Source organism: Ahaetulla prasina, chromosome 4, assembly GCF_028640845.1.
Source record: "Ahaetulla prasina isolate Xishuangbanna chromosome 4, ASM2864084v1, whole genome shotgun sequence".
In the NCBI taxonomy this organism is placed as follows: Eukaryota; Metazoa; Chordata; class Lepidosauria; order Squamata; family Colubridae; genus Ahaetulla; species Ahaetulla prasina.
Window position 1 is genome coordinate 136,522,433 of NC_080542.1, and position 24,621 is coordinate 136,547,053.

A 24,621-nucleotide genomic window follows, 5' to 3' on the forward strand; every position below is an offset into this window, starting at 1 on the left:
TGTATTCATAATCATGTTTATACTTACATCTGTTATCTAATACATGCTTGACAAAAATAAATAAATAAAATAAAAATAAATAAATATTCATCCAGGACAGTCTTTCCTCAGTGTGTTCAGTTGCTATTAAATTAATCCCAAAAAATTTGGGAGAAAATTATATGGACAAATTATTATTTTGCAAACTTAACTTTATGAATGGAAATATAAAATAATTATTATATGAAAGGAGATACTATAAGACCTTTGCCTATGCATCACAAATTCATGTTAAAGAATGTGTTGCATTCTTGACTTTTTAATATTCCCAGACTCTGTAGTTTACAAAAATATTAATAAAAATGTGAAAACATATTTCCAAAAATTTCAAAAAGCTCTAATAGGTAGCCCCAATAATTTCTTAAGTGCTTTATTTCCAAAAGAGATGGAAAAGAGAGAGTTAGGTGTAGATTTTTTCTTAATGATGCCTTGCTTTATTTATGTTTTTTTTTTTCCTGAGAACAGCACAGCATGCAATTCTGCCACAGAAGAAAACTATTATAATAAAATTGGTACCTTATGACCTAGGGCTGTAGGGAAAAAACATTTGAAAAATGACTTTGAAATATTTTGCCTTTATTATTCTGGAACTGATTTTAAAAACCTGCAATAATGGGCCATTATTTTTTGACATCAAACGAATTACATGCCAGCAGAACCTCTGCAACATTTATTTAGTTTTCAAATGGCAGGAGTCTCATAAATTATTATTATTCAATAATTTTTCGAATATGAATAAAGTAAAATAATTAAAAGATAGGGAGGGAAAAAAACCCAAATCGTCATTTGTACAAATGGAAGTTGTTTTACTTCCATACATGTGAATTTTACTCTTTGGTTCATCTATAGAAAGCAAATATATAAATAAATCTCCCCAAAGGTTAGATTAGTCCCAATTCTGATGGTCTTTTAGATGACTTCAAAGACTGAGCTGGACCACCAGATATGTGGAGTCAGAAAAGATAACATGGTCTGTGGGATGGTTGAGATGGTTGTCATCTTGGTTTCTGGGTGATATTTATGATGATATCATTTTTGTGATTTTATGTTTTTACTGGAAAAGAAAGAAAGAAAGAGAAAGAAAGGAAAGAAAGAAGGGAGGGAGGGAGGAAAGAAGGAAGGAAGAGAGGAAGGAAGGAAGAAAGGAAGGTTATTCCAGGAAATAAATTAATAACCATTCATTGCAGAGGATGATTACTGGCAGGAAAACACAGGCACACAAGAACAGGTACATCAGCAACCATCTTACATGAGGCAATTCTTTGCTTATGGAAGTGGAATATAAGTTTTCATGCCATTATCTCAGTAGTCAAATTAGCACATCCTAAAAGCATTAGGAAAAGAAATGTGTAAGTTTCCTGAGCAATGGACTTTTGTCCTTAAAAAATTGAAAAGAGAAAAAATATATATAATTGCCATACTAGTGTAACCATCTGTTGCATTTCAACTGCAAGTTTTTACATTTAAAGTTGCAACTGAATCATGTGCTCCTGATCAAAATATTATATGATGGCTGTATAGAATAAATTGCTCCCACTTGTAAATCCATCTGGTCAATCTTACTTCACTGTATTGGACACATTCCCTAAATAGTGCAGAAATGATTCAAGAGTTCTTTATGTCTCAATTTCTGCACTCCAATTTATTAGACAGAGTAGCTGTCTAGCCAATTTGAAAAAGGTACAAAGGCCAAGGAAATAAGGAAAAAATATGTTTCTTTCAGGAGAAAGAAACCTATTGGAATGTGGATCTTATATAAGGTCCTAAGGCAAAGAAAGTAAATAATTATTTGTATCTTCTCTTGAGACAGATGGATGGATGGACGGACAGACGGATGGATGGATAAAACAGAAATAGAAATGTTTGTCTATGTCCATTTTTTATTTTTATTTTTGCAATTTATCTTATAAATCCCTAGTACTCTACAACATTCTCTAGTCTTCCACAGTTTATGGAAGTTCCTCTTGAGTGTTTATAGTAAAAAGGCGAAAGTTTTAAAATGGATTTGCTTTTAGCAATTATTATGGAAAGATGTCGCACAGAAACTATAAATATAGAAATGCATTTGTCTTAAGAACACTGGCTTGGCAAAGGATAGATTTTTGCTTTGGGATCATTTGGGAAGGTGAAATAAATTTCAGAAATAAGATATTCCAAAAAGCAAGAGACTAATTACATGTGAAAATAAATGGAGCCTCTATTGGAAATTCAGCTCAGTTTATTTAAAAACCATATATGCACACACACGCACATTTTTTCTGTTTAAACATGCACTCTTCCTCTCACACTTATAATGCATAGCTGCTATGGTTTTTGCAAGTAACCTCAGAAAAGCTAAACAAATGAGTTTTTTTAAAAAATTGTGAAAACACATTCCATTATCCCAACCATTTCTGGGATAGGTGAAATAGGAGGACACTTAGAGTGAAAGAACCTAACTTGCTTAGAGTCAAAGAACCTAACAAAATGAATATTTTGTCCTTAATTTACTTTATCTTCATTTTATAAAACTTTAGTAGAGAGAGCTATTTATCCCACATAGAAAAGAAATGAACAAGAACAATCAGTCTGTAGAAAAGTGTGATTTTAAATTATTAATAGTGACTCTCACCTCAATTTTATTTATTTTTTAAATATTTACTTGATATATTTCTTTGAGATATAAATGTGTACTACCATTAAGTTGTCATTTCTCTAATGAAGGAATTAAGTGGGATTTCCAGTAGAAAACAAATTATCCTGACAACAATTATATAAAGCCAGCTCAAAGTAATTTTAGATATCTAAGATTTAGTAATAGTTAACAGAACAATATCTACTATAGCTAATCCTTGACTTACGACCACAATTGTGTGTAAAATTTATGTTGCTAAGTGAGACATTTAAGTGAATTTTGCCTCATTTTATGACTTTTCTTGAAAAGTCATAAAATGACTTTTTATTTTGCAGTGATTCGCTTAACATTTGTTTTTGTTTTTGTTTTTAATTTATATCCCGCCCTTCTCCGAAGACTCAGGGTGGCTTACACTGTGTTAAGCAATAGTCTTCATCCATTTGTATATTATATACAAAGTCAACTTTGCTCGTCTGATGGTTGCAAAAGGTGATTACGTGACCCCAGGACACTGCAACTGTCATAAATAGGAACCATTTGCCAAGAGTTTACATTTTGATCATATGACCTTGGGAATGCTGCAATGGTCATAAGTATGGAAAATGCTTGCAAGTCACTTTTTTCAGTGCCCTTGTAATTTCAAATGGTCACCAAAAGAATTGTTATAAGTCGAGGACTACCTGTAGCAGGAGAAGCTCCGTATTTAAGAGTTATTACATCCTACGTTATTTTTCAGAATAGTTAAATTTTATGTCAAGGGTCTCCAACCTTGGTCCCTTTAAGACTCGTGGACTTCAACTCCCAGAGTTCCTCAGCCAGCTTTGCTGACTGAGGGATTCTGGGAGTTGAAGTCCACGAGTTTTAAAGGGACCAAGGTTGGAGACCCGTGTTTTATGTCATTGCCATCAGATATGGTAAAGCTTTCCGATTTGATTTTTGCATTTCCAAGAATTTTCTGAATACAGGTTGTTCATTCTATCAATCACCACAAAGATAATGTACTGGTGTAGGAACATCTTGTACCAAATTTCCCTTACTGTATTATTCACCATGGATTTAGTTTTTTTTACTTCAGTTGATATTCCTTTAATGCATATCAATTTTTCTGTTTAACTTTTGTGTCCATTTGATCATACCATATTAGGAGCAACTTATACATAAATTCTACAATAGTAGGAGTTCTGTATTTTGTGTTATAAGTATCTCAAATTCAGTCAGGTCTTTGAAGTGACCATACTGTCACTGTACAATAACTCTTTCTGGACTGCACATAGGAAATATTTGGCACTGCTAACTATTCTAAGGAAAAAAAAAATCTTATCTCAGTTTCTTTTGCCAAAGCAGTTAAATATCTTTTTAACTTGGACTTTGAAATTGGCACCATTTTTTAATTATTTTTTAAAATCAAAGATAAGCAAATCTTGGGGCTAATGAGCATATTTTGCACTTAAGAGATTGTTGTGACCTTTTTCTTATAATGTGTCATAAGAAGTTTGTATATTTATAATATGAGCTTCTCGTAGGGAAGGCATGCACAAAGTCACAAGGCGCCCATTTACTAGAAGGCAACACTTGCTATCCAAGAATATGTCAAGGATATGGCATAGGACCGGGTTACTTATGGGACCACTTGCTGCTACCGGCAGCCTCCCATTGACCAGTGCGCTCCCATAGGGAGGGTCTCCTCAGGGTGCTGTCGGCCAGACAATGTCGGCTGGCGACCCCCAGGGGGAGGGCCTTCTCTGTGGGGGCACCAACCCTCTGGAATGAGCTACCACCGGATATTCGCCAACTCCCTGATCTCCGCACCTTTCGACATGAGCGGAAAACATTTCTGTTTCATCGCGCAGGACTGGCCTAATGGTTTTTAATGGTTTTAATGGGGTTTTTATTGGTTTTAAATGGTCTAGTCAACTTTGAATTTTTGTTTTTAAATTGGTTTTAACTTTTATATTGATTGTTTTATTCTGGCTGTAAACCGCCCTGAGTCCTTCGGGAGAAGGGCGGTATAGAAATTTAAATAATAAATAAAATAAATAAATAAAACACCCTAGCTTACCTCTTCAGGTAATCCTCTACTTACAACCATTCATTTTGGGACCGTTCAACTGAACAATCTGAAAAAAGGGATTTATAATAGTTTTTCAGACTTTCATTGCAGCATCCCCATCATCATATGATCACAATTCAGAGCTTAGCACCTGGTATATATTTAATATGATTGCAGTATCCCAGGGTCATGGGGTTGCCAAATTCACTTAATAACAATAGCAAGAAAGGTCATAAAATGGAGCAAGTCACTTAAAGTCATTGCCTTGCTTAGCAATGGAAATTTTGGTCTCAATTCTGGTTGTAGGTCAAGGATTAACTGAAATTTATTCTTGGGCAGTTATCCAAAGAAATAATTGAGATGATACTCAGCTGGTAAAAATTCAGGAAAATAAATGGGGCAAAGAAGGACCAAGTGAATGACTTCTAAATATAGGAACAAGATTGTTGGCTTACACTTTTCAGTTTCCTTTTTGTTTGTTTCTTATAAAAATAATGCAAATAAATATAGGAGCAATGTATGTGTTTTTCAAGTCTGCAAAATCAGAAATAATCAAGATTCAGCGTAAAATTCTGCCTTTTTTTTTTTTTTACTTTCTCCCTTTTAGCTTTTCCTTTTAAGCTTGTTTGATCTCTTAGTTGTCATTTGTGCCATTTCTTCTGCTGATCTTTGCGAGGGAAGGAATCTGTCCAATAAAATAGAATGTCAGGCAATGGTACATCCTTCCACTAATCCACTGTAAGACTAGTTTTCAAGATCTTGTTTCTGAATAGGTTTTGAAGAAACTGCTATTTCAATAAATTCCAAGCTTCTAAATGAATCTCAAACATTCCCCTCAGTAGCTGACGTTATTGCCTATGTTCTCCATGTGCTAAATTTCTCAGAATTCATTTCGAAGTGTGAGCCTAATTTTGAACTTCCCAAGTTGCAAATTGTCACACAATGGCATTCTGTGAAGAAAAAGACTAAAATAGCCTGTTTCCATCTTTGAGAATACAGAAGCTGATTTTTCCTGTCTTAGGAAAGTTAAACAAAACTAAATCTTATTTGTTCTTTCTGTTCCATGCACAGAATTAAGAGAAATCATTCAAAATGATGTGTTTGAATAAAGTGTGACACTATTACCTAATCAACAACAGCCTTGATTCCAGAATGAAGAGAAGTCCTAAAAATATGTTGCCAAAAGCCCAGCACTGTCTTTCGTATTTCACATTATCTATCAAGTGAAAAAAGGACTCCCTTTCTATCTTATTTAATGGAGTCATAAATCACGGTGTTTAAATAATGCTTTCCATTAAATCAATAGTCAACAGTATTGTTGTAATCTGTATGCAAGACTGACTTGTATTACTTATTATTTAAAGTACTCTCTCTCTCTCTATCATTCAGCACAGTTTCTTTGCAGCTAAAGACACAGCCAGAATATTATCTGGGCTCCATTAACTCCTTATTTTCTGCAGCATCTTTATTTATTTAAAAAAGTCTTACTCTCTTATTTAATATTTTGTTATACCTTAAATGTAGACCACCTAAACAGAGGATAAATAGAACAGTTGAATTGATACCCCCAAATATACAATATAATTATAATATATAACATAATTCTTTCTGGGAGACCTAAATCTACCTTCTATAAACTGGATAACAAATGAATGTACAACCGAACAATCCATACTACTCTATACAATGCAGTTACAAACCTAGGCCTTCAACAATTAGTAACTAACAATACTAGACTCAAGAACTGCCTCGACCTCATCTTTTGTAATAACGCAAACTCTATTTATGGACTACAAGTAAAAGAACCCTTTTCCAACAGCGACCACTGCATGATAGACTTTTATTTAAGCATACGCCCTCGCATAAATCATCTCAACAATAGTACTCCAAACTACAATTTTAAAAAAGCCAACTATGACCTTATAAACAATGATCTCTCATTTCTTGACTGGCATAATCTATTCTCAACCTGTATCACTACAGAAGACCACTATAAAGTATTCCTACTTGAAATTAATAAAATCATCAAACTATATGTACCACAAATCATCACCAAAATCAATAGGAAAAGCAAATTTCCCATATCAATAAAAAAGCTGCAATCCAAAAAAAATCCCTCTGGAAAAAAAAAAAAGGTTATGTAACAAACTTCAAAAACCGCTACAAAAATATTTGCAACCAAATAAAAACAGAATGTAACACTTACCACACTAAACAAGAAGAAAACCTTCTACGCACCAATTCCAGTCGTGCTTTTTATAATTTTGTAAACAATAAACTAAAAGAAACAAGAACCATTCCACCACTAAAAGAATCTAACGTAAAGAATGTACTGACGAAACAATTAAAGCAAACCTCTTTAACACATTCTTCGGCTCAGTCTTTGTAAACAGTGATGGCTCATATCCAGCATTCCTCAATCGTATCAAAAATGTTAACAACGACTCAACACATATAGACTCCACAGAAGAAAACAATGACCTAACACACGTGGACTTTACAGAAGATAATGTTGAAAAAGCCCTTCGCAACCTGAAACCATCATTATCTATTGGACCAGATGGACTATGTGCATACTTTTTAAAAAAACTTTCAATTAATATAGCTGAACCCCTAAGCATTATCTTTAATAAAGCCTTCAAAACTAGTTCCCTTCCAAAACTCTGGTCTCTAGCCACAGTCATCCCTATCTTCAACATGCCTTGTTGAAAATTACAGACCTATCTCCCTATGTTGTGTCTCATGCAAAGTAATGGAATCCATCATAAACCAATCCATTACACTTCATCTCGAAACAAACAACCTTCTCTCTAATAAACAATTTGGTTTCAGAAAAAAAATGTCTTGTAATCTACAACTTCTCCACTGCAAAAACATATGGACTACAAACCTTGATCAAGGAAAAGCAATAGATGCAATCTACATAGACTTCTGCAAAGCTTTTGATTCAGTAGTACATGATAAACTACTCCTCAAACTAAAATCCTACGGCATTTCGGGACCTCTTCACAATTGGATAAATGCCTTCCTGTCAAACAGACAACAAGTGGTCAAAATTGGCAACACTATATCTAATCCTGTTCCTGTCAAAAGTGGTGTTCCCCAAGGTAGTGTTCTTGGACCAACACTCTTCATACTATACATAAATGATCTCTGCGACCTCATCTCAAGTTATTGTGTTCTCTTTGCTGACGATGTCAAACTATTTAATACCACTGATAATACTTCTACCCTTCAAGAAGACCTTGACTTAATTTCCGATTGGTCTAAAACTTGGCAACTCTAAATCTCAACCAGCAAATGCTCAGTCTTACATATTGGAAAAAAGAACCCTTATATCAAGTACAAACTTGATGGACATTTACCTAATGATGACTCCCACCCTGTCAAAGATCTTGGAGTTCTCATATCAAATGACCTTAGTGCCAAAGCTCACTGCAACTACATGCACCAGTACCGTATATGTGGTACCTTGCTCAATAGTAGTACCTGTGAGAGGGATCTTGGAGTCCTAGTGGATAACCATTTAGATATGAGCCAGCAGTGTGCAGCAGCTGTTAAAAAAGCCAACACAGTTCTGGGCTGCATAAACAGAGGGATAGAATCAAGATCACGTGAAGTGTTAGTACCACTTTATAATGCCTTGGTAAGGCCACACTTGGAATATTGCATCCAGTTTTGGTCGCCACGATGTAAAAATGATGTTGAGACTCTAGAAAGGGTGCAGAGAAGAGCAACAAAGATGATTAGGGGACTGGAGGATAAAACATATGAAGAACGGTTGGAGGAATTGGGTATGTCTAGTTTAACAAAAAGAAGGACTAGGGGAGACATGATAGCTGTGTTCCAATATCTCAGGGGCTGCCACAAAGAAGAGGGAGTCGGGCTGTTCTCCAAAGCACCTGAGGGTAGAACAAGAAGCAATGGGTGGAAACTGATCAAAGAAAGAAGCAACTTAGAACTAAGGAGAAATTTCCTGACAGTTAGAACAATTAATAAGTGGAACGACTTGCCTTCAGAAGTTGTGAATGCTCCAACACTGGAAATTTTTAAGAAAATGTTGGATAACCATCTGACTGAGATGGTGTAGGGTTTCCTGCCTGGGCAGGGGGTTGGACTAGAAGGCCTCCAAGGTCCCTTCCAACTCTGATGTTATGTTATGTTATGTTATACATAGCGAAAAAAGCCCTAAGAGTTGTAAACCTAATTTTATGCAGCTTCTTTTCTAAAAACTCTACACTACTAACTAGAGCATACAAAACATTTGCCAGACCTATTCTTGAATACAGCTCATCCATCTGGAACCCATACCACATCTCTGACATAAATACAATAGAAAGAGTCCAGAAATATTTTACTAGAAGAGTTCTTCACTCCTCCGAAAACCACAAAATACCTTATACCAACAGACTTGAAATCCTGGGATTAGAAAACTTACAACTCCGTCGACTTTGACATGATCTGTGTTTAACACACAAAATCATCTATTGCAATATCCATCCTATAAAAGACTACTTCAGCTTCAATCGCAATATTACAAGAGCAAACAATAGATTCAAACTAAATGTCAACTGCTTCATTGCAGAAAATTGCAGAAAATATGACTTCTGTAACAGAGTTGTTAACGCTTGGAACTCATTACCTGACTCCATAGTCTCTACTCAAAATCCCAAAATCTTCAACCAAAAACTGTTTACTATTGACCTCACCCCATTTCTAAGAGGGCTGTAAGGGGCGTGCATAAGAGCACAAAAGTGCCTACCGTTCCTGTCCTATTGTTCCCATCATCATATCAAATTGATATAGTTGATGCATATTTTTATACATATTAGTATATTTTCTTCAAAATATGTTGTTTTATCTATGACAATTGTTTGTGTATATTGTTGTGACAAAAATAAATAAATAAAAAAAATAAAAAAAAATAATTCACCCAATATCTCCCAGGACCCCATTAAACATGAAGTAAAATTTGTGTGGCTTTTTGGGGGGATGCGTGAAGATGCCTTCTCCTAAATCAGAACAGATTGGAATATAATCAACGTCTTGTAATAAATTAGTTGCTAAGCTTTCTAAATCATGCTGTATATCTTTCCGTATTCTTCTGTGGCAGATATTGTACTTTATTCACTGGTTAGTGTAAACCACAGTTAAGCAAATCATGGTTCTGTCTGATTATGAACCAGATTAAAATCCCACAGATTTAGAGGCAGACCCGACTTTATGGTATAACTGAAGTGAAGTGCTTTTGTGCAGTGGATTAATTTGTCTTTAAAAGTCTTTAAAGTTGGTGTTAGGATTAGTGGATAGCATTTCCCATAGTGAAGTACATAATACTTTCATCCTTATCCATTAAAGATTAAATTTAATAGCACACAATTGACCACAAATGAGCCCAAAATTGATGTTGTTGAGCAAGACATTTGTTAAGTGAGTTTTGCCCCATTTCATGAATTTTCTTGCCAGAGCTGTTAAGTGAATCACTGCGGTTGATAAGTTAATAACACGGTTGTTAAGTGAATCTGGGTTCCCCATTGACTTTGCTTGTCAGAATATCTCAAAAGGGAATCTCATGATGTGGAGACACAGCAACGGTCATAAATATGAACCAATTGCCAAGCATCTGAATTTTGATCACATGATTATGGGGCTGCTGCAAAGGTCATAATTATAAAAACCGGCCAAAAGTAACTTTTTTCAGTGCCATTGTTGCTTTGAAAAGTCATTAAATGAACTGTGTAAGTTGTAAACATTGTAAAGCTCTAACAATTTAGATTAGATTTTTATTTGTAACACCCCACCCAAAAGAAAAAAAACTAATTATGTATGCTTTGTGTGCAAAGTTTCACACACTACATTTGTGACTTTAAGAGAGTATTGCAATTGTGTTTTTATCTTCTCTCTTGGAGTAGAAATGAGCAAAGAATTGGACTAGAAAGTCCCTTCCAATTCTATTATTTTCCTATATAGTACTCTAGACACTTTATTTCAATACTAAGGAACCAGGCATTTACACAACATCTTTTCTTTCCCGTTGGAAACAACAAAACAGTCTGTCTAGGTGAGAAATGAAAGAAGGGCAGTGGGTGCGTATCATGGGCTGTTTATGGTGATTTATATAAGTTCTCTTGTGTTATAGGACTAATGCTGTTCAGATAGTTCTCCACTTACGACTGATCCCTTAGCAACCACTCAAAGTCATGGTGGAACTTCCTGGAGGTACTTATGACTCGGATTCAAAGTTCCAGAAGTCACACACACACACACACACACACACACACACACACACACACACACACACAGAGTCGCGTGCCTGCACGTTAGCCAGTTGGTAAGTGAGCTGCATTTGCAGCATCCTGCAATGACATCAGAGGTGGGTTTCCGCAGATTCTGACCAGTTTTGGAGAACCAGTAGTGGAAATTTTGAGTAGTTTGGAGAACCAATTTATACCAGCTGGCCCCACCCCATCTATTCTCTGCCTCCTGAGTCCCAGGTGATTGGGAGGAAATGGAGATTTTACTGTATCCCTGCCCACCATGCCACACCCACAGAACCGGTAGCAAAAAAAATTTAAATTCACCACTGAATCACATGTCTTGGTTTTATGACATTTTTGCCAAAAATAGGCATTTACTTTTATGCCCTGGGAAAACTGTGCCCAGAGCAAATCATTAGTTTGGTTAATGTCTGTGGCATTTGCCTAATGACTATGGATTTGCTTAACAACTCCATGATTCGCTTAACAACCATCCCCCAAAAGGTAGTATAATCGGGTTAGTCACATGGGTAAGCCAATTTACAACTTGTGAGTTATGAATTACGACCAGAATGGGCAGGCTCCATTATGGCCATAACTTGAGCACTAGCTATTGTCTGATGGATTTAAGTCTCATTGGCTCTAATGATCTTCGTGGGATACCCTAAAATGAGATGGGAAACCAGGCTATCTCTCCATCTGTTCAAGGGAAATTTTAAGGCTAGGTTCACATATCGTTTCAATTTCATCTCTTGGACCATTGTCTAAACTCAGCTTTAAAAAAAACATGAAAGGTCTTGGATACAAGCAACATTCTGAAACAGTCAACTAGTTACAAAATAAGCCAAATATTTGGAATGATGCTACCTGCACACATACTTTGTCTTCTCTCTGTCTCGCTTCTCTTTATGCAGTTAAACAGCAGTAGCTGAATGCAAGTGTTGGATGGAGAAGAATGACAATGGCGAAGAATTTGGCAAGGATTTGAGCTTTCTTGTCCAGTTACTTAGTCATAAAGGTGACTCAGCTGCTTGAAATGTGCAGAAAGAAAAAAAGAAGAAAAATGCACCATTGGATGCTGTGTGCTAAGAAGCTTCTAAATCAGTCCCAAGTTTGAGATCTGGATAGAAAGCACCAAGCGATGAGTTCTCTGCTCTTCTTAAAGCTTCCTAAAGCCACACATACATGCTGACTTAGGATGTCATTGTATGTTAAAGGGACATCTAGATTCATAGCTATATCAGAACTGCTGGTCCAGACGTTGATCTTTGCTCAAAAGGCAGAAGGAATCTGGTAGCATTTTTTTCTGATTAACACATTTTTGGCAGTTTATTTCATTGGAGACACAGAATGTCTAGACCGATGTGGGACTTAAATAGGGTGAAATGGAAGGGAAGAACAAGAGATGAAGAAAGGGAGGGAAAATAGGTTGGTTATGCAGACGAAGGATGCAAGTGAGACAGATAAGTACCTTGTCAATTAACAATTGTAATGTGTTGAAAGTCCATTGTGTTGGTTCTGAGATGGTGTCAAACTTTTTGATAGACGTGGAGTCCAACAATACTTGACTCCTGGGAATACAATGCAACAGCAATAGCGCTGATATACTCCTGATTTCCCAAAGTCAGTGGTGGGTTGCTCCCAGTTCAGTCTGGTTCTTCTTACTGGTAGTAATGGCAGCGGGAGGCTCCGCCCACCCGGCCAGACATTCTGTGCATGCGCAAAAGTGTGCACGCTCCCATTGCGAATCAGTAGTGGAGGTAAGTAGAACCCACCCCTGCCTAAAGTAATACAGTCACTTTGGACTCTACAATGGAGTATGCTGGGAATTAGAAAAGCTTTGATATTCCTTTATCCTTGTTTTGAATCTTAATACCAAACTTGTGTTCATTAATTCTTTTCTTGGTTTTGTGAGATTTTTTCCTAAGTAGAATCCAGAGGGAGATTACAGGAAGAGCATGTGAAGACGTCTGTAATCTTGAATATCTGCTTGTTGGGGCTTATGATTGCACTATTTGTGTAGATGTGGGGGGAAATTAGACATGTGACTTTGTTGCAGGCTCTCTGGCTCTCATGTTGATGTTATGTCTTGTTGGTTCTTGTTGCTTGTAAGGATTTGCTTCAAAGTTGGGTAGTTGTGTGTATGAATCTGCTAACAAGGGCCTGAGAAAATGAGGTGTCATTGGCAGAAACATATCAAGTAATTGAGTGATTTGAGATGTGAACTGGAGGTGATAATCAGTAGTCTGTCTTTTAGTAGATAATGAGGCATAATCAAACAAGTTACCTTAAAATTGTAAGGTAATAAATTAAAGAAGTCCCTGCAGATTTTACACCACTAATAGTTGCCGACTATAGGGGGCAGTTCTCATCTCCAGTTCAAGGCCATTAAGTCAGTGCTGTCTGAAGACATTTTTGTGGTCATGTGGCCAACATGATGTCATGGAGCACTGTTACCTTCCCACTGAAGTGATACCTATCTACTGTATCTACTACATTTGCATGCTTTCGAACTTCTAGGTTGGCAGGAACTGAGGTGAGGATTGGAACTCACCCCATTACGTGGCTCTTGGGTCTCAAACCTGGGCTGCCATCTTTCCAGCTGACAAGTTCAGGGTCTTAACCACTGAACCACCGCGCCACCCATTTTAAAATAATAATCAACATTAATTCATTATTAATGAATGTAATAATTAATAGTTACTTGTTGAATAGATCATTAAATAAGTTGGGGAGGAGCAGTTTTTGCTACCAATTAATCTTCCTTCCTTCCTTCCTTCCTTCCTTCCTTCCTTCCTTCCTTCCTTCCTTCCTTATCTCACTATCCAAAACAACTCTGGGAAGCAAATAAAGTGAATTATATCCAGGAAATTAAAAGGAATCTTCAATGCCACATTCTTCCAAGTTCTCTACTTGGATCCCACAAGAATATATCAGAGAAAACCATATAATCTGATTAAAAAAGATGCACCAAGTTATATAGGATATTGAAATATTCCTGACCATTTATATGTACCACCCAAAATACACACACACACAAAGGCAATGTGGATCATCCCTTATTTCAAATATTGGAACTCTAATAACTAATAGCTAACAGATAAAGAGCCAGTTTGGTCTAGTGGTTAAGGCATCAGGCTAGAAACTAGGAGATTGTGAGTTCTAGTCCCATTTTAGACATGAAAAGCAGCTGGATAATTTTGGGCCAGTCATTCTCTCTCAATCCAACCCACCTGACTAGGTATCTTTGCCATCTTGAGTTATTTATAAAAATAATAAAAGCAAATAAACTGGAACATCAGGTTTCATGACTTCTGTGTTCTTACCTTATGCCATCAGCATTCCTACATATATAAAAGATACCAGACTTCCTAAGAAAAGTCAACCACACTCCTCCTGATTTTTGTCACCTAAACCAAAACAGCTGCCTTGACAGAATGATCTTTGCCAAGCTTTTGAATTATTGGGAATTATTGGCCAAGAATGCCAAGTAGGTGCCAATGCTGGTCTTACTCTAAATGGATGGTGTTCTAAAGATTAGTTTTGTTCTTTAATCTTTTCTCTTCTGGTTTCCTCCAGACTTCTTGCTAGCTCGGCAGGCAGTAGTAATTTTTCAATAACCTCCAACTCTTTGGTGTAGCTTGAAAACAGAAGCAGAAATAGGTGATAGTTTTGTGTGTGAATTCTTGATCTGGTGAATCTGGATAGTAAATTTGGTACAAATAGTATATGAAAGAATAGAATAGAATAGATTTTTTTTTTATTGGCCAAGTGTGATTGGACACCCAAGGAACTTGTCTTGGTGCATATGCTCTCAGTGTACATAAAAGATACGTTCATCAAGAATCCTAAGGTACAACACTTAATGATAGCCATAGGGTACAAATAAGCAATCAGGAAACAATATCAATATAAATCGTAAGGATACAAGCAACAAAGTTACAGTCATACAGTCATAAGCGGAAGGAGTTGGGTGATGGGAACAATGAGAAGATTAATTGTAGTGCAGACTTAGTAAATAGTTTGACAGTTTTAAGGAATTATTTGTTTAGCAGAGTGATGGCGTTCAGGAAAAAAACTGTTCTTATGTGTGCAGTGCTCTGTAGCATCGTTTTGAGGGTAGGAGTTGAAACAGTTTATGCCCAAGATGTGAGGGTTGAAAAGGAATGGCAATTTGTGGCTATTCAGACAATGCGGAAACATGGGATCCAGGATCTCTCACCATGCAGAGCAACATTGGAGGATCTACTGGTTCCTTCCTTCTCTGCAGCATTGCAAAATTCTTCTCTTGGGTTGGTGGAACATGAATAGTTCTACAGTACTTGTGCCATATTGCTTTCAAATATTTATGTGTATTGATAAATAATAATAATATGCATGTTTGTGTCATTTATTTTGGATATATCTTTCATGACTTGTATCTTTTTTTAGTATGCATCAGTTATGCATATTAAAAGCAACTCTCTTTTCTCATCTACCATCAACAGATGTCTTGGGAAATGATTGAGAATTTCTTGGGTCATAATTCTATGCACCTAGAGAGAATTCATGGGGAAAGCCTGTGATATTGTAGGATGAATAGCTGAAGATACATACAACCATGTCTTTATTAATTATCTAAATAATCAATTACAGATTTTCCAGATCAGATAGAATTTCCCTGGAATAAATTTCTTATAAATTGAGGTGGTTGTTTTTTTTTCATATTTATAACGCTTTTGGTGTGTTTTGTTTTTTTAATTCCCAGAGGTCAACATTTGGATTAGTTTGATCATCTAACTTCACTTCAACTGTTCAAAGCACTCACATTTGAGCTATTGGCCACTGCATTTTGGGCATGTTTTCTTTATCAAAGCTCTATAAAATATTGGGGAGAGGGTCTCTTTCAACCATTTGTTATAATCAGAGATGTCCTGTTCAGAGGCCTGCTCTCCAGTGAGGAGGGAAGTTATTCCATTTCCCAATCCCTCTGACAACAGACCAACTCCAAAGTTGAGGAGACCTCCAACTTGGAAAGTGAGGATGGCAGTCCACCATAGTGGCCATTCCACTCTCTCTAGCCTTTGACCTACATTTTGGCTTTTCCCCCTTGATCCTCTACCTCTTAATGGCTCTGGAGGATACCCAAAACTTGCACACCCATGGATACTACAATATTATGGAAGGTCTTCTTCATCCAATTATTATTTTCCAAACTACTGACTTAGGGGTGTTGTTGTTTTTTTTTTCTCTCCCCCCCCCCATTCTCACCGGCGTCCAACGGATCAACGCAGCTGTTGTTCTTTAGTTCTGTACACCCCGACGAAGTTACTGAAAGCGAGATACGGGCCATCATCCTATCCCATCCCACCCCAGGCGCTGGAGTATAGCTTTCGCCGTCCCCCGCCTCAAGGCATCCTAGACTGCTGCAGAACTTAATGACACGGTCCTTCTATGGATTCAATGGGAACGGTTGTCATTGCCCCTCGGTTCCACCCGCCCTCCCTTTTTGGGGCTGGCGGGGGGTAAAAAGAAGTAACTCTGGGAGCAATTAAGTCGCAACTTAATCCAAAGAAGGACCAGGCGAGGAGGGAGAAAGGTGGAGTCCGGAGAGCGCACAAAACCACGCAGCGGTAGTGCGGCGGACCCAGTGTGGGCGGACGGGTGGGCGAGGCGAGGCGGCTCTTCGTCCGGCTGCGAGCGCCAGTCAAGGCTCTGTGCGGGGGGCGGGGGGTCTTGAGCCCCGTGGTAAAAAGCGCGCGGCTGCAGACGGGCAGCTCCGCCTCGACGACCGCATGTCCCTCTGGCTGCGGGAGGCTGCCCGCGCCAAGGAAGGTCGCCGCGAGTCCCGAGAAGCTGGGACGGGATGCAGCTCTCGCTGCTGCTGCTCTTCTCGACCTGCTGGTGGACGTTGGGGCCGGTGAGTAGGGATCCCTGGCCGCCAAGCCTCACCTGTGTCCTGACTCGGAAGAGTCTGAGCTCCGGAGCATGTGCAGAGAGCCTCCTTTCCTGCGGCTTCTGCCAGAAAAGGGCGCGTTGGCTTCTATTCCGCGACCCTTTCAGCAGTGCCTCAGGGATGGAGAGGGGCGCCTGTCATCTTGCTGCCTTCTCTTCTTCTGGAAGAAAGCCTATGGGGGCAGAAGGAGGAAAACGCGTTCACGTTAGCTCCGGTTTGTGGGGCTGATTCTGCGGTCTGGGTCGCCCCCCTTAATGTGGGTATGAAGTTATTCCGTCCGTCCCCCGTCGCATTACTATGTGACACACACGTCGAATCCTTCCTGCTATTAATAGTCAATGCTAATACTTCTCACTTTGTAGAATTGCTGTTTATTCTTATATCCCTCCCATTAAAAGAAAAAGAAAAAAAAAAGGAGCGAACGAGTGTCCTCAGACTGTGCTGGATTACAATTCCCATTATTCCGTTTTATTTCAGGCTGGGGATGACGCCCAGGCCCATCTGCAGAGTCCCGATGGAGGGTTTGGTTATACTGGTGGGCTACTTTTAAATTTGAGCACAGGATTAAAAAGCCAGCTAAGTTTGAATCTCTTGTCGGGTTGGTGGATTGGACTAAAATGAATTTAGTAAATAATTGCTTTAAGGTGCACTGGGCTTCAGCAGTTCCAGTATCTATTGTAACTCCCTAAGGAAAGCTGGTTCGATTTTAATTGATGCCAGTGAAATTGGTATAAACAACAGGATGCCCTATTTCAAGGAGTTTTAAATCCCACACATACACCAGCTTTCAGGATCATTTAAAGCCAACAGATTTCACCACAAATGTTTTGTACTCAGAAATATAAGGCAAAAGAAAGGCAAAGAAGGTGGAGTTTTCCCGAGCTCTTCTTTGTTTATAGTTGGAGTGGAAATTCTGTACTACTTTAAGGCAGAAATTCTGTCCATTTTAATGGTCAACTTGATTTTTTGTGTATGTGTGTAGCATTGTAAATTTTGGTGCATTTATGGCATGAAGTTGTGAGGAGTAGTGAAGTTTCAAGCAGGGCTGCAGCCATGTGGTTTTTGCCAAGCATTTACAAAAAACAAAGTATCAAGGAAAAGAAGACTAAGTTTAGGGATAAAGGATGTGTGTTTTCTGGGTAGATCAATTGGAGTCTCTTTTTCCATTGTTTGTTACCTGTTTTAATTAACCAAAACAGGCTTAAGTAGAGTTTGTACCTGCAGCAGAATGAAGTATTAAGATTCATTGCCTAATCTTGTATATGGAATGGCTGTTAAAAAATACAAGGGTCATCCCTGCCATTAACCATAGTGAAGACATCTCCAAATAGTTAATAACTTTTATAATAATTTATTAGAAGGAAAAGGAAGTTTATGAGATTTTGGGGCTCAGCTTCAGCCTCTCCATCAAGATTTTGAGAATTATGAAGCAACAGTCAAATGACTTTGGACAGTCCTGTGTCCCCCTTTTATAGAATAGAATAGAATAGAATAGAATAGAATAGAATAGAATAGAATAGAATAGAATAGAATAGAATTTTTTTATTGGCCAAGTGTGATTGGACACACAAGGAATTTGTCTTGGTGCATATGCTCTCAGTGTATGTACATAAAAGAAAAGATACCTTCATCAAGGTACAACAAGGTAATCCTTATAATCCTCCTTGAAAGCAGAAAAACAAATGCAATGAAAATTTTGTCTCAGTATAGTTTTCTAATTGTAAGGAGATAAATCTTTCCTTCCATTTGTATTGTGATAACCTCATTCTATGTTATTAATTATCCTTAATTTAGAGAGATTATGAGGTGGCCTAAGAAAAATCACATCTGGTCAATGTTTATCATTAAATTTTATACAAATACTTTGGCTGTTGTGTATTTCCTTATTTATGTAGTGTATGATACTTTCATTTCCAGAGCTTTTAGTTTTGTTTACTAACCTATAAAAGCTAAAGTCTCTCTTTTTTTTGGTTTTTGTTTACATTTATACCCCGCCCTTCTCCGAAGACTCAGGGCGGCTTACAATGTATAAGGCAATAGTCTCATTCTATTTGTATATTTTTTTTACAAAGTCAACTTATTGCCCCCCCAACAATCTGGGTCCTCATTTTACCTACCTTATAAAGGGTGGAAGGCTGAGTCAAACTTGTTTTGATGACTTCATAGAAAGGTCCTTCTCGTTTTATTAGTTGTAGTATGCAATGGCTAACTATTCTCTTCTTGAACTTCCAAGTTGATTTTTTTAAACTTCCCATTCTAACTTCCAGCCTTAAAGTTTTTTGATAGTCTCCCATCCAACCACCAACCAGACCCATCTCGGTTTAGCTTTTTTATATAGCCAGGCTTGGTTAAATAATCTGATAGGTGTGCACTGAAATGCTATTGCATCTAAAACAAACAAACAAGAAACAACAGCATTTCTCAAACAGATTTTTTTTAAAAAAAGGAAATGATGCAAACATAGTTCAATTGCTTACTACAATTGCTTCATGAGATTTTGTGGTAAAGCTAATCTTTTTTTTATGTTTTCCAGTTATCACATATGATACTTAGATATATTTGATAGGTATTTGATAAACTGATACAATTGTTGTTAATCTCTGTAAATTAATAATTTGGTGTTTGAAATAGTATGCTGAGATGCTGAGATGGTGTCTGAGCTCTGTGAACAAATTGATGAGATGCTGATTATTTTATGTGGATATGTAAGAAGTGTACTTTTTTAATGGTTACATGTGTGAAGTACAACCAAAAAAAAGTTTAACTGAAGTTTAGAGCTTAGTCATCTTAGTAAAAGACCAATAAATCCAGAACATTTCTGGATTTTATTCAGTAATAAAAATAAAAAATGATTCCACTCCACTGGAGTAACCAAAATCTTTTCATTTCTCAGTCCAAACAAAGGGAAAATAGAAAAAATATTGAATACAAGCAAATTGGGCAATACACAGTTGCTTCTCTCTTATTGAAAAGGAGGGAGAAGTAGTCAAAATTTATCCGTTAGAAAGCCAACATTGCTCTTAGATGATTTTCTAAGGTACCTGAAGTTTCAGCACAGAAATGAGGAAAAAGATTCTTTAAAAACTCAGTAAAGTTTCACTTTTGCAAAAAGAAGCCTCTCTATTTTGCAGTCGGTTATGCTATAGTAAATCCAGAGCTAAGTTGAATCATTTCTTAAATTGACATCAGAATTGGATCAGTGTTTTCACTGCTACAACATTCTTCTGTAGACATCTAACTTTTTAAAAAATTTAAAAAAAAATTAAATTTAAATTTTTAATTTTTTAAAATTCAGCTTTAAAGTTTCTCTGATTGATAGTTGTCATTGCATTTTATAAAATTCCATATTTTAATTTTTCTAAGGAAAAAGAACTCTTTTTTCATAGTTAGGGCTTTTATGCTGGAAGGACATCTGTGCAAAAATTAAGAAGACTTTGGTTTTGTAGGTGCAAAATCCTTAATCAGTCATTTAGAAATCCTGAATAAGTATTTATATAATATCATAGACTTCACTTCTTTGGCATTAAACTACATTTTTGTAGCTTACCGGGTTGTTACAAGACTATTTTGTTAGTTTATGACTTGTTTGGACCTAGAAAATAGAATAATTTGATAATTTAGGTTAAATTATGTAAGTGCAGTTTTTGAGTATGGAATTATTTGGTTCAAATTTTGAACATAAAGGTTAAAAAAAAAACCAAAGTCTTTGGCAAGGAGTTATATATAGTTCAGAAGTAATAAAGTTCTTGGACTGGTTCAACAAATGGCTGTAAACACAAAAACAACAATAACTAAAATCTGGTTCTTTGTTGTCATCTAGTGTTCATGTAGGTTTTTACAGTAGCCCTGATTTAGAATAAGATAATTTTTACATTAAAAGAGATTTCACACTTTCTTATCCATTCTTCTCTTTAATGTAGGATTTACAATATAGTAATACTCCCTATGGTTATACAGATGAACTCCCTACTTATCAGAGATTAAGCCTTGCCTTCCACACAGTTTCTTCTAAAACAAAGAATAGTGCAGAAATTATGAGAGTGAGGTATTGAGTTGCGGAAGGTTTATGAAGATCAATCTAATACATAGTCAGTAGATTAGACAGACATGTCCTGTCTCATTTGAACTACAGCACATATCTAAAGCATTGAAAAACCAGGCTTTAATGCTAGAATTGGGAAGAGCATTAGTGGCATGGGGAGAGAGAGAGAGAGAGAGAGAGAGAGAGAGAGAGAGAGAGAGAGAGAGAGAGAGAGCAAAAAACATTGCAAGAGATTACCCCCTTGTGTTTTCCAGTTATTTTAAGTAGAAGTTAAAGCTGCTGTACTCTGCAGTAATAATTACAGAGCAACATTTAATCCTTTGAAACTTGAAACAAAGATAGGAAGTGAGAAAATACTTCTCAGGCGTGACCAGAAACTACAGTTCTAGATATTTTGTGGTGTACTAACAATATTCTACTACATAGATTAAATTGCAGCAGACAAAACATTGTCCCGATGTGTGGTACAATTCAGTATTTGTCTCTCTGCTGTTTCTTATTTATTTTTTAGGCCTTTTAAATCAGTGTTGACTCCTAAGAACTGCCAAGAAAAGTCCCTGCAGCCTTCTTGGTAATGTTTTTGAAAGTGGCTTGCCATTGCTTTCTTCCCAGAGCTGAGAGAGAATGGCTGGCCCAGGGCCATCCAGATGAGTGTGCCAGAAGGTGGGACTAGAGCTCCCACTTTCCAATGGTGCTTTAACCGGTACACGAGGTTGACTTTCATTGAAGCTGTCCCTCTGCTTACTGCTTTTAAAGAAGCAGTTCTCAGAAGGAATGAGGTACTTATTTGGTATTCCAGATGGTAATATAATGGTATATTATATGATTATAATGGTAATAATATGGGTGTCTGCAGAGGGGGATTTTAAAGAGGTCAGTCTGATGGCTGAGTCCACACGACCAGTGCTTTGCCCATTTTTATGTGTCCTAAACACACACACACACCCCACTAAAATGCTTTATGTAAAGCTGTGAGACATTTTGGTTGACACTTCTAAATAACTGTGGGGTCCTGACTGTCACCTGATATTTTATTTTCCAATTTAGGGATCAGCAACATACAACAAAGCAGAGTTCCTTAATCCAGCTATGCAAAAAATTCAGGTGCCGAAATTTGCATTTGGTGAAAGGCAGTCAGATATGCTTAACCAAACTATTGAATAAATCACAATGCATAGGTTTGCACAACCATGTTATTATGTGGTTTGTACAATCTTGGCTATATAATGGTGGTATGTTCACAAAACTGGTTTAGAATGATATGAGAATATACAAATAATATACAATATATACAATATATACAATATACAATATATATATATAATATACAAATGAATGAAGACTATTGCTTAACATAGTGTAAGCTGCCCTGAGTCTTCGGAGAAGGGCGGGATATAAATGCAAATAAAAAAAAAAAAGAGAAGCCAGCCATGTTAGTCAAGAGACTGGCTTTTAACTGAAAATCAGTCATGTATAAGTCATGTTTTCTTGGACATAGTTCAGTGGTGGGATTCAAAAAAATTTACTACTTTTTTTACTTTAATTTTTTACTACTACTATTTTTTACTGTGACCGTGGCTTGGTGGGTGTGGCAGGGGAAGGATACTGTAAAATCTCCATTCCCTCCCCACTCCAGGGGAAGGTCACCACAAAATCCCCATTCCCTCCCGATCACTGGGACTCAGGAGGCAGAGAATAGATGGGGGTGGGACCAGTCAGAGGTGGTATTTACTGGTTGTTCAAACTACTCAAAATTTCTGTTACCAGTTCTCCAGAACTGGTCAGAACCTACTGAATACCATCTCTGACAAAGTTCCTTGGGAGCTTCCTTTTAAAATCAGATATTTTTATCTCAGAATTAATGAATTCCCAATTGAAATTTAAGAAATCAAACTGATATTGCTACAGCTATAGATAATCCTCATTTAGCGATTGTTCAAAATTACAATCGCACTGAGGTGACTTACAATAAGTCCTTACGCTTACGACCATAGCAGCATCCCCATAGTGACATGATCAAATTTTGGGCATTTGGCAACCAGCATTTATTATTTACAACAGGCGTGACGAGATCAACATTTGAAACTTTCCGACATGCAAAGTCAATGGAGAAAGCTTAATGACTGCATGATTCAATTGAGAACTGCAGTGATTCGCTTAACAACCATGGAAAAAAAAGTTAGTATAATCTATCTTTAACAGCCACCTTCCTTAGCAACGGGAATTGATCCCAACTGTCAAATCAAATCAAGGACTATCTGTAATTGGTTTCTCTAATCCTTTTAGATTTCTAAACATTTTGAAGATATTTCAGTTTGACATATAATGTAAAACTTTTTAATAATAATGGTTATTTGCAAGCTAATGCTTCCAACTAGCATTTATCGGAGCTGAGAAATACCTGACTAAAGTTTTCCAAAATGCAGAGTTTCACAAAGCTTATGCTGGCATAATTTAATTATGGCAGGTCTTGAGATAAGCAATTCACTGGACATTTCATAATTTAATAAGCCACAATTTGCTAAATTTTTAAAACAGACTGTGCTGTAAATAATAGTTTCAAACAACAAAAGCTTGTTTTGTATAACACATACTGTACTAAACCAACATAAAATAAGCCATGTTTATAAATTAGTGCAATGGATGAACCACTTTTATGCTGTTTCTAAGCTGCAGAAGAGTTTGGCAGAGAACAAGTTTGTTAATTAAATTTAACATAACCTGTTAATTTTGGGGCTCTTACATCAGAAAGAAACCAGAGCATGAATCTCTTTAGTTGGTTAATGGCTTTGTCCTCTTTTTCTTCTGGTTAAAAGAATTCTATGATCTCAGGTGAATTTAGGTAATCATATTATAGATATCTTACTAATTAGATATCTAGAATTTATTTTATTTTATTTTATTCGATTTTTATACCGCCCTTCTCCCGAAGGACTCAGGGCGGTGTACAGCCAAATAAAAATCCACAATATACACTTTAAAACAAGACTAAAACAAAACATATTACAAAATGGCCAAAATTTAAAACAGTTTAAAACCCTAAAATTATAAATAGCCCCAATTAAAATTTAGTAAAAACTTCTAAGCCAGTCCCGCTTGAATAAATAGGTGCGTTTTCAGCTCACGGTGAAAAGTCCGAAGATCAGGCACTTGACGTAAACCAGGGGGAAGTTCGTTCCAAAGCGTAGGAGCTCCAACAGAGAAGGCCCTACCCCTGGGGGCCGCCAGCCGACATTGTCTGGCGGACGGCACCCTGAGAAGGCCCTCTCTGTGTGAGCGTACGGGTCGGTGGGAGGCATAAAGTAAAAGCAGGCGGTCCCGTAAGTACCCGGGCCCTAAGCCATGGAGCACTTTAAAGGTGGTAACCAGAATCTTAAAGCGCACCCAAAAGACCACAGGAAGCCAGTGCAAACTGCGCAGGATTGGTGTTACATGGGAGCAACAAGTTGCTCCCACTACTACCTGCGCAGCTGCCTTCTGGACTAGCTGCAGCCTCCGGGTGCACTTCAAGGGCAGCCCCATGTAGAGAGCATTGCAATAATCCAAACAGGAAGTGACAAGAGCATGAGTGACCGTGCATAAGGCATCCTGGTCAAGGAAGGGGTGCAACTGGCGAACCAAGCGTACTTGGTGAAAAGCCCTCTTGGAGATGGCCGCCAAATGATCGTCAAACCACAGCCACCC

The 24,621-nt window shown here is 37.2% G+C and overlaps 1 protein-coding gene across 4 annotated transcripts in view; it reads left to right on the forward strand.

The window, feature by feature from the left end:
- The window catches only part of VIPR2 (vasoactive intestinal peptide receptor 2), a 224,647-nt gene that overhangs the window by 125,169 nt on the left and 74,857 nt on the right, over positions 1 to 24,621 (forward strand). The window contains exon 1 of one of the 4 annotated variants that reach the window (XM_058179767.1): positions 16,473 to 16,859. The exons of the other annotated variants lie outside the window; for them this stretch is intronic. Coding sequence (XP_058035750.1) covers positions 16,806 to 16,859 — 54 coding nt within the window. The 5' untranslated portion in view covers positions 16,473 to 16,805. Of the gene's footprint in view, positions 1 to 16,472; positions 16,860 to 24,621 lie in introns of those variants that run through there. 4 annotated transcript variants of the gene reach the window in all.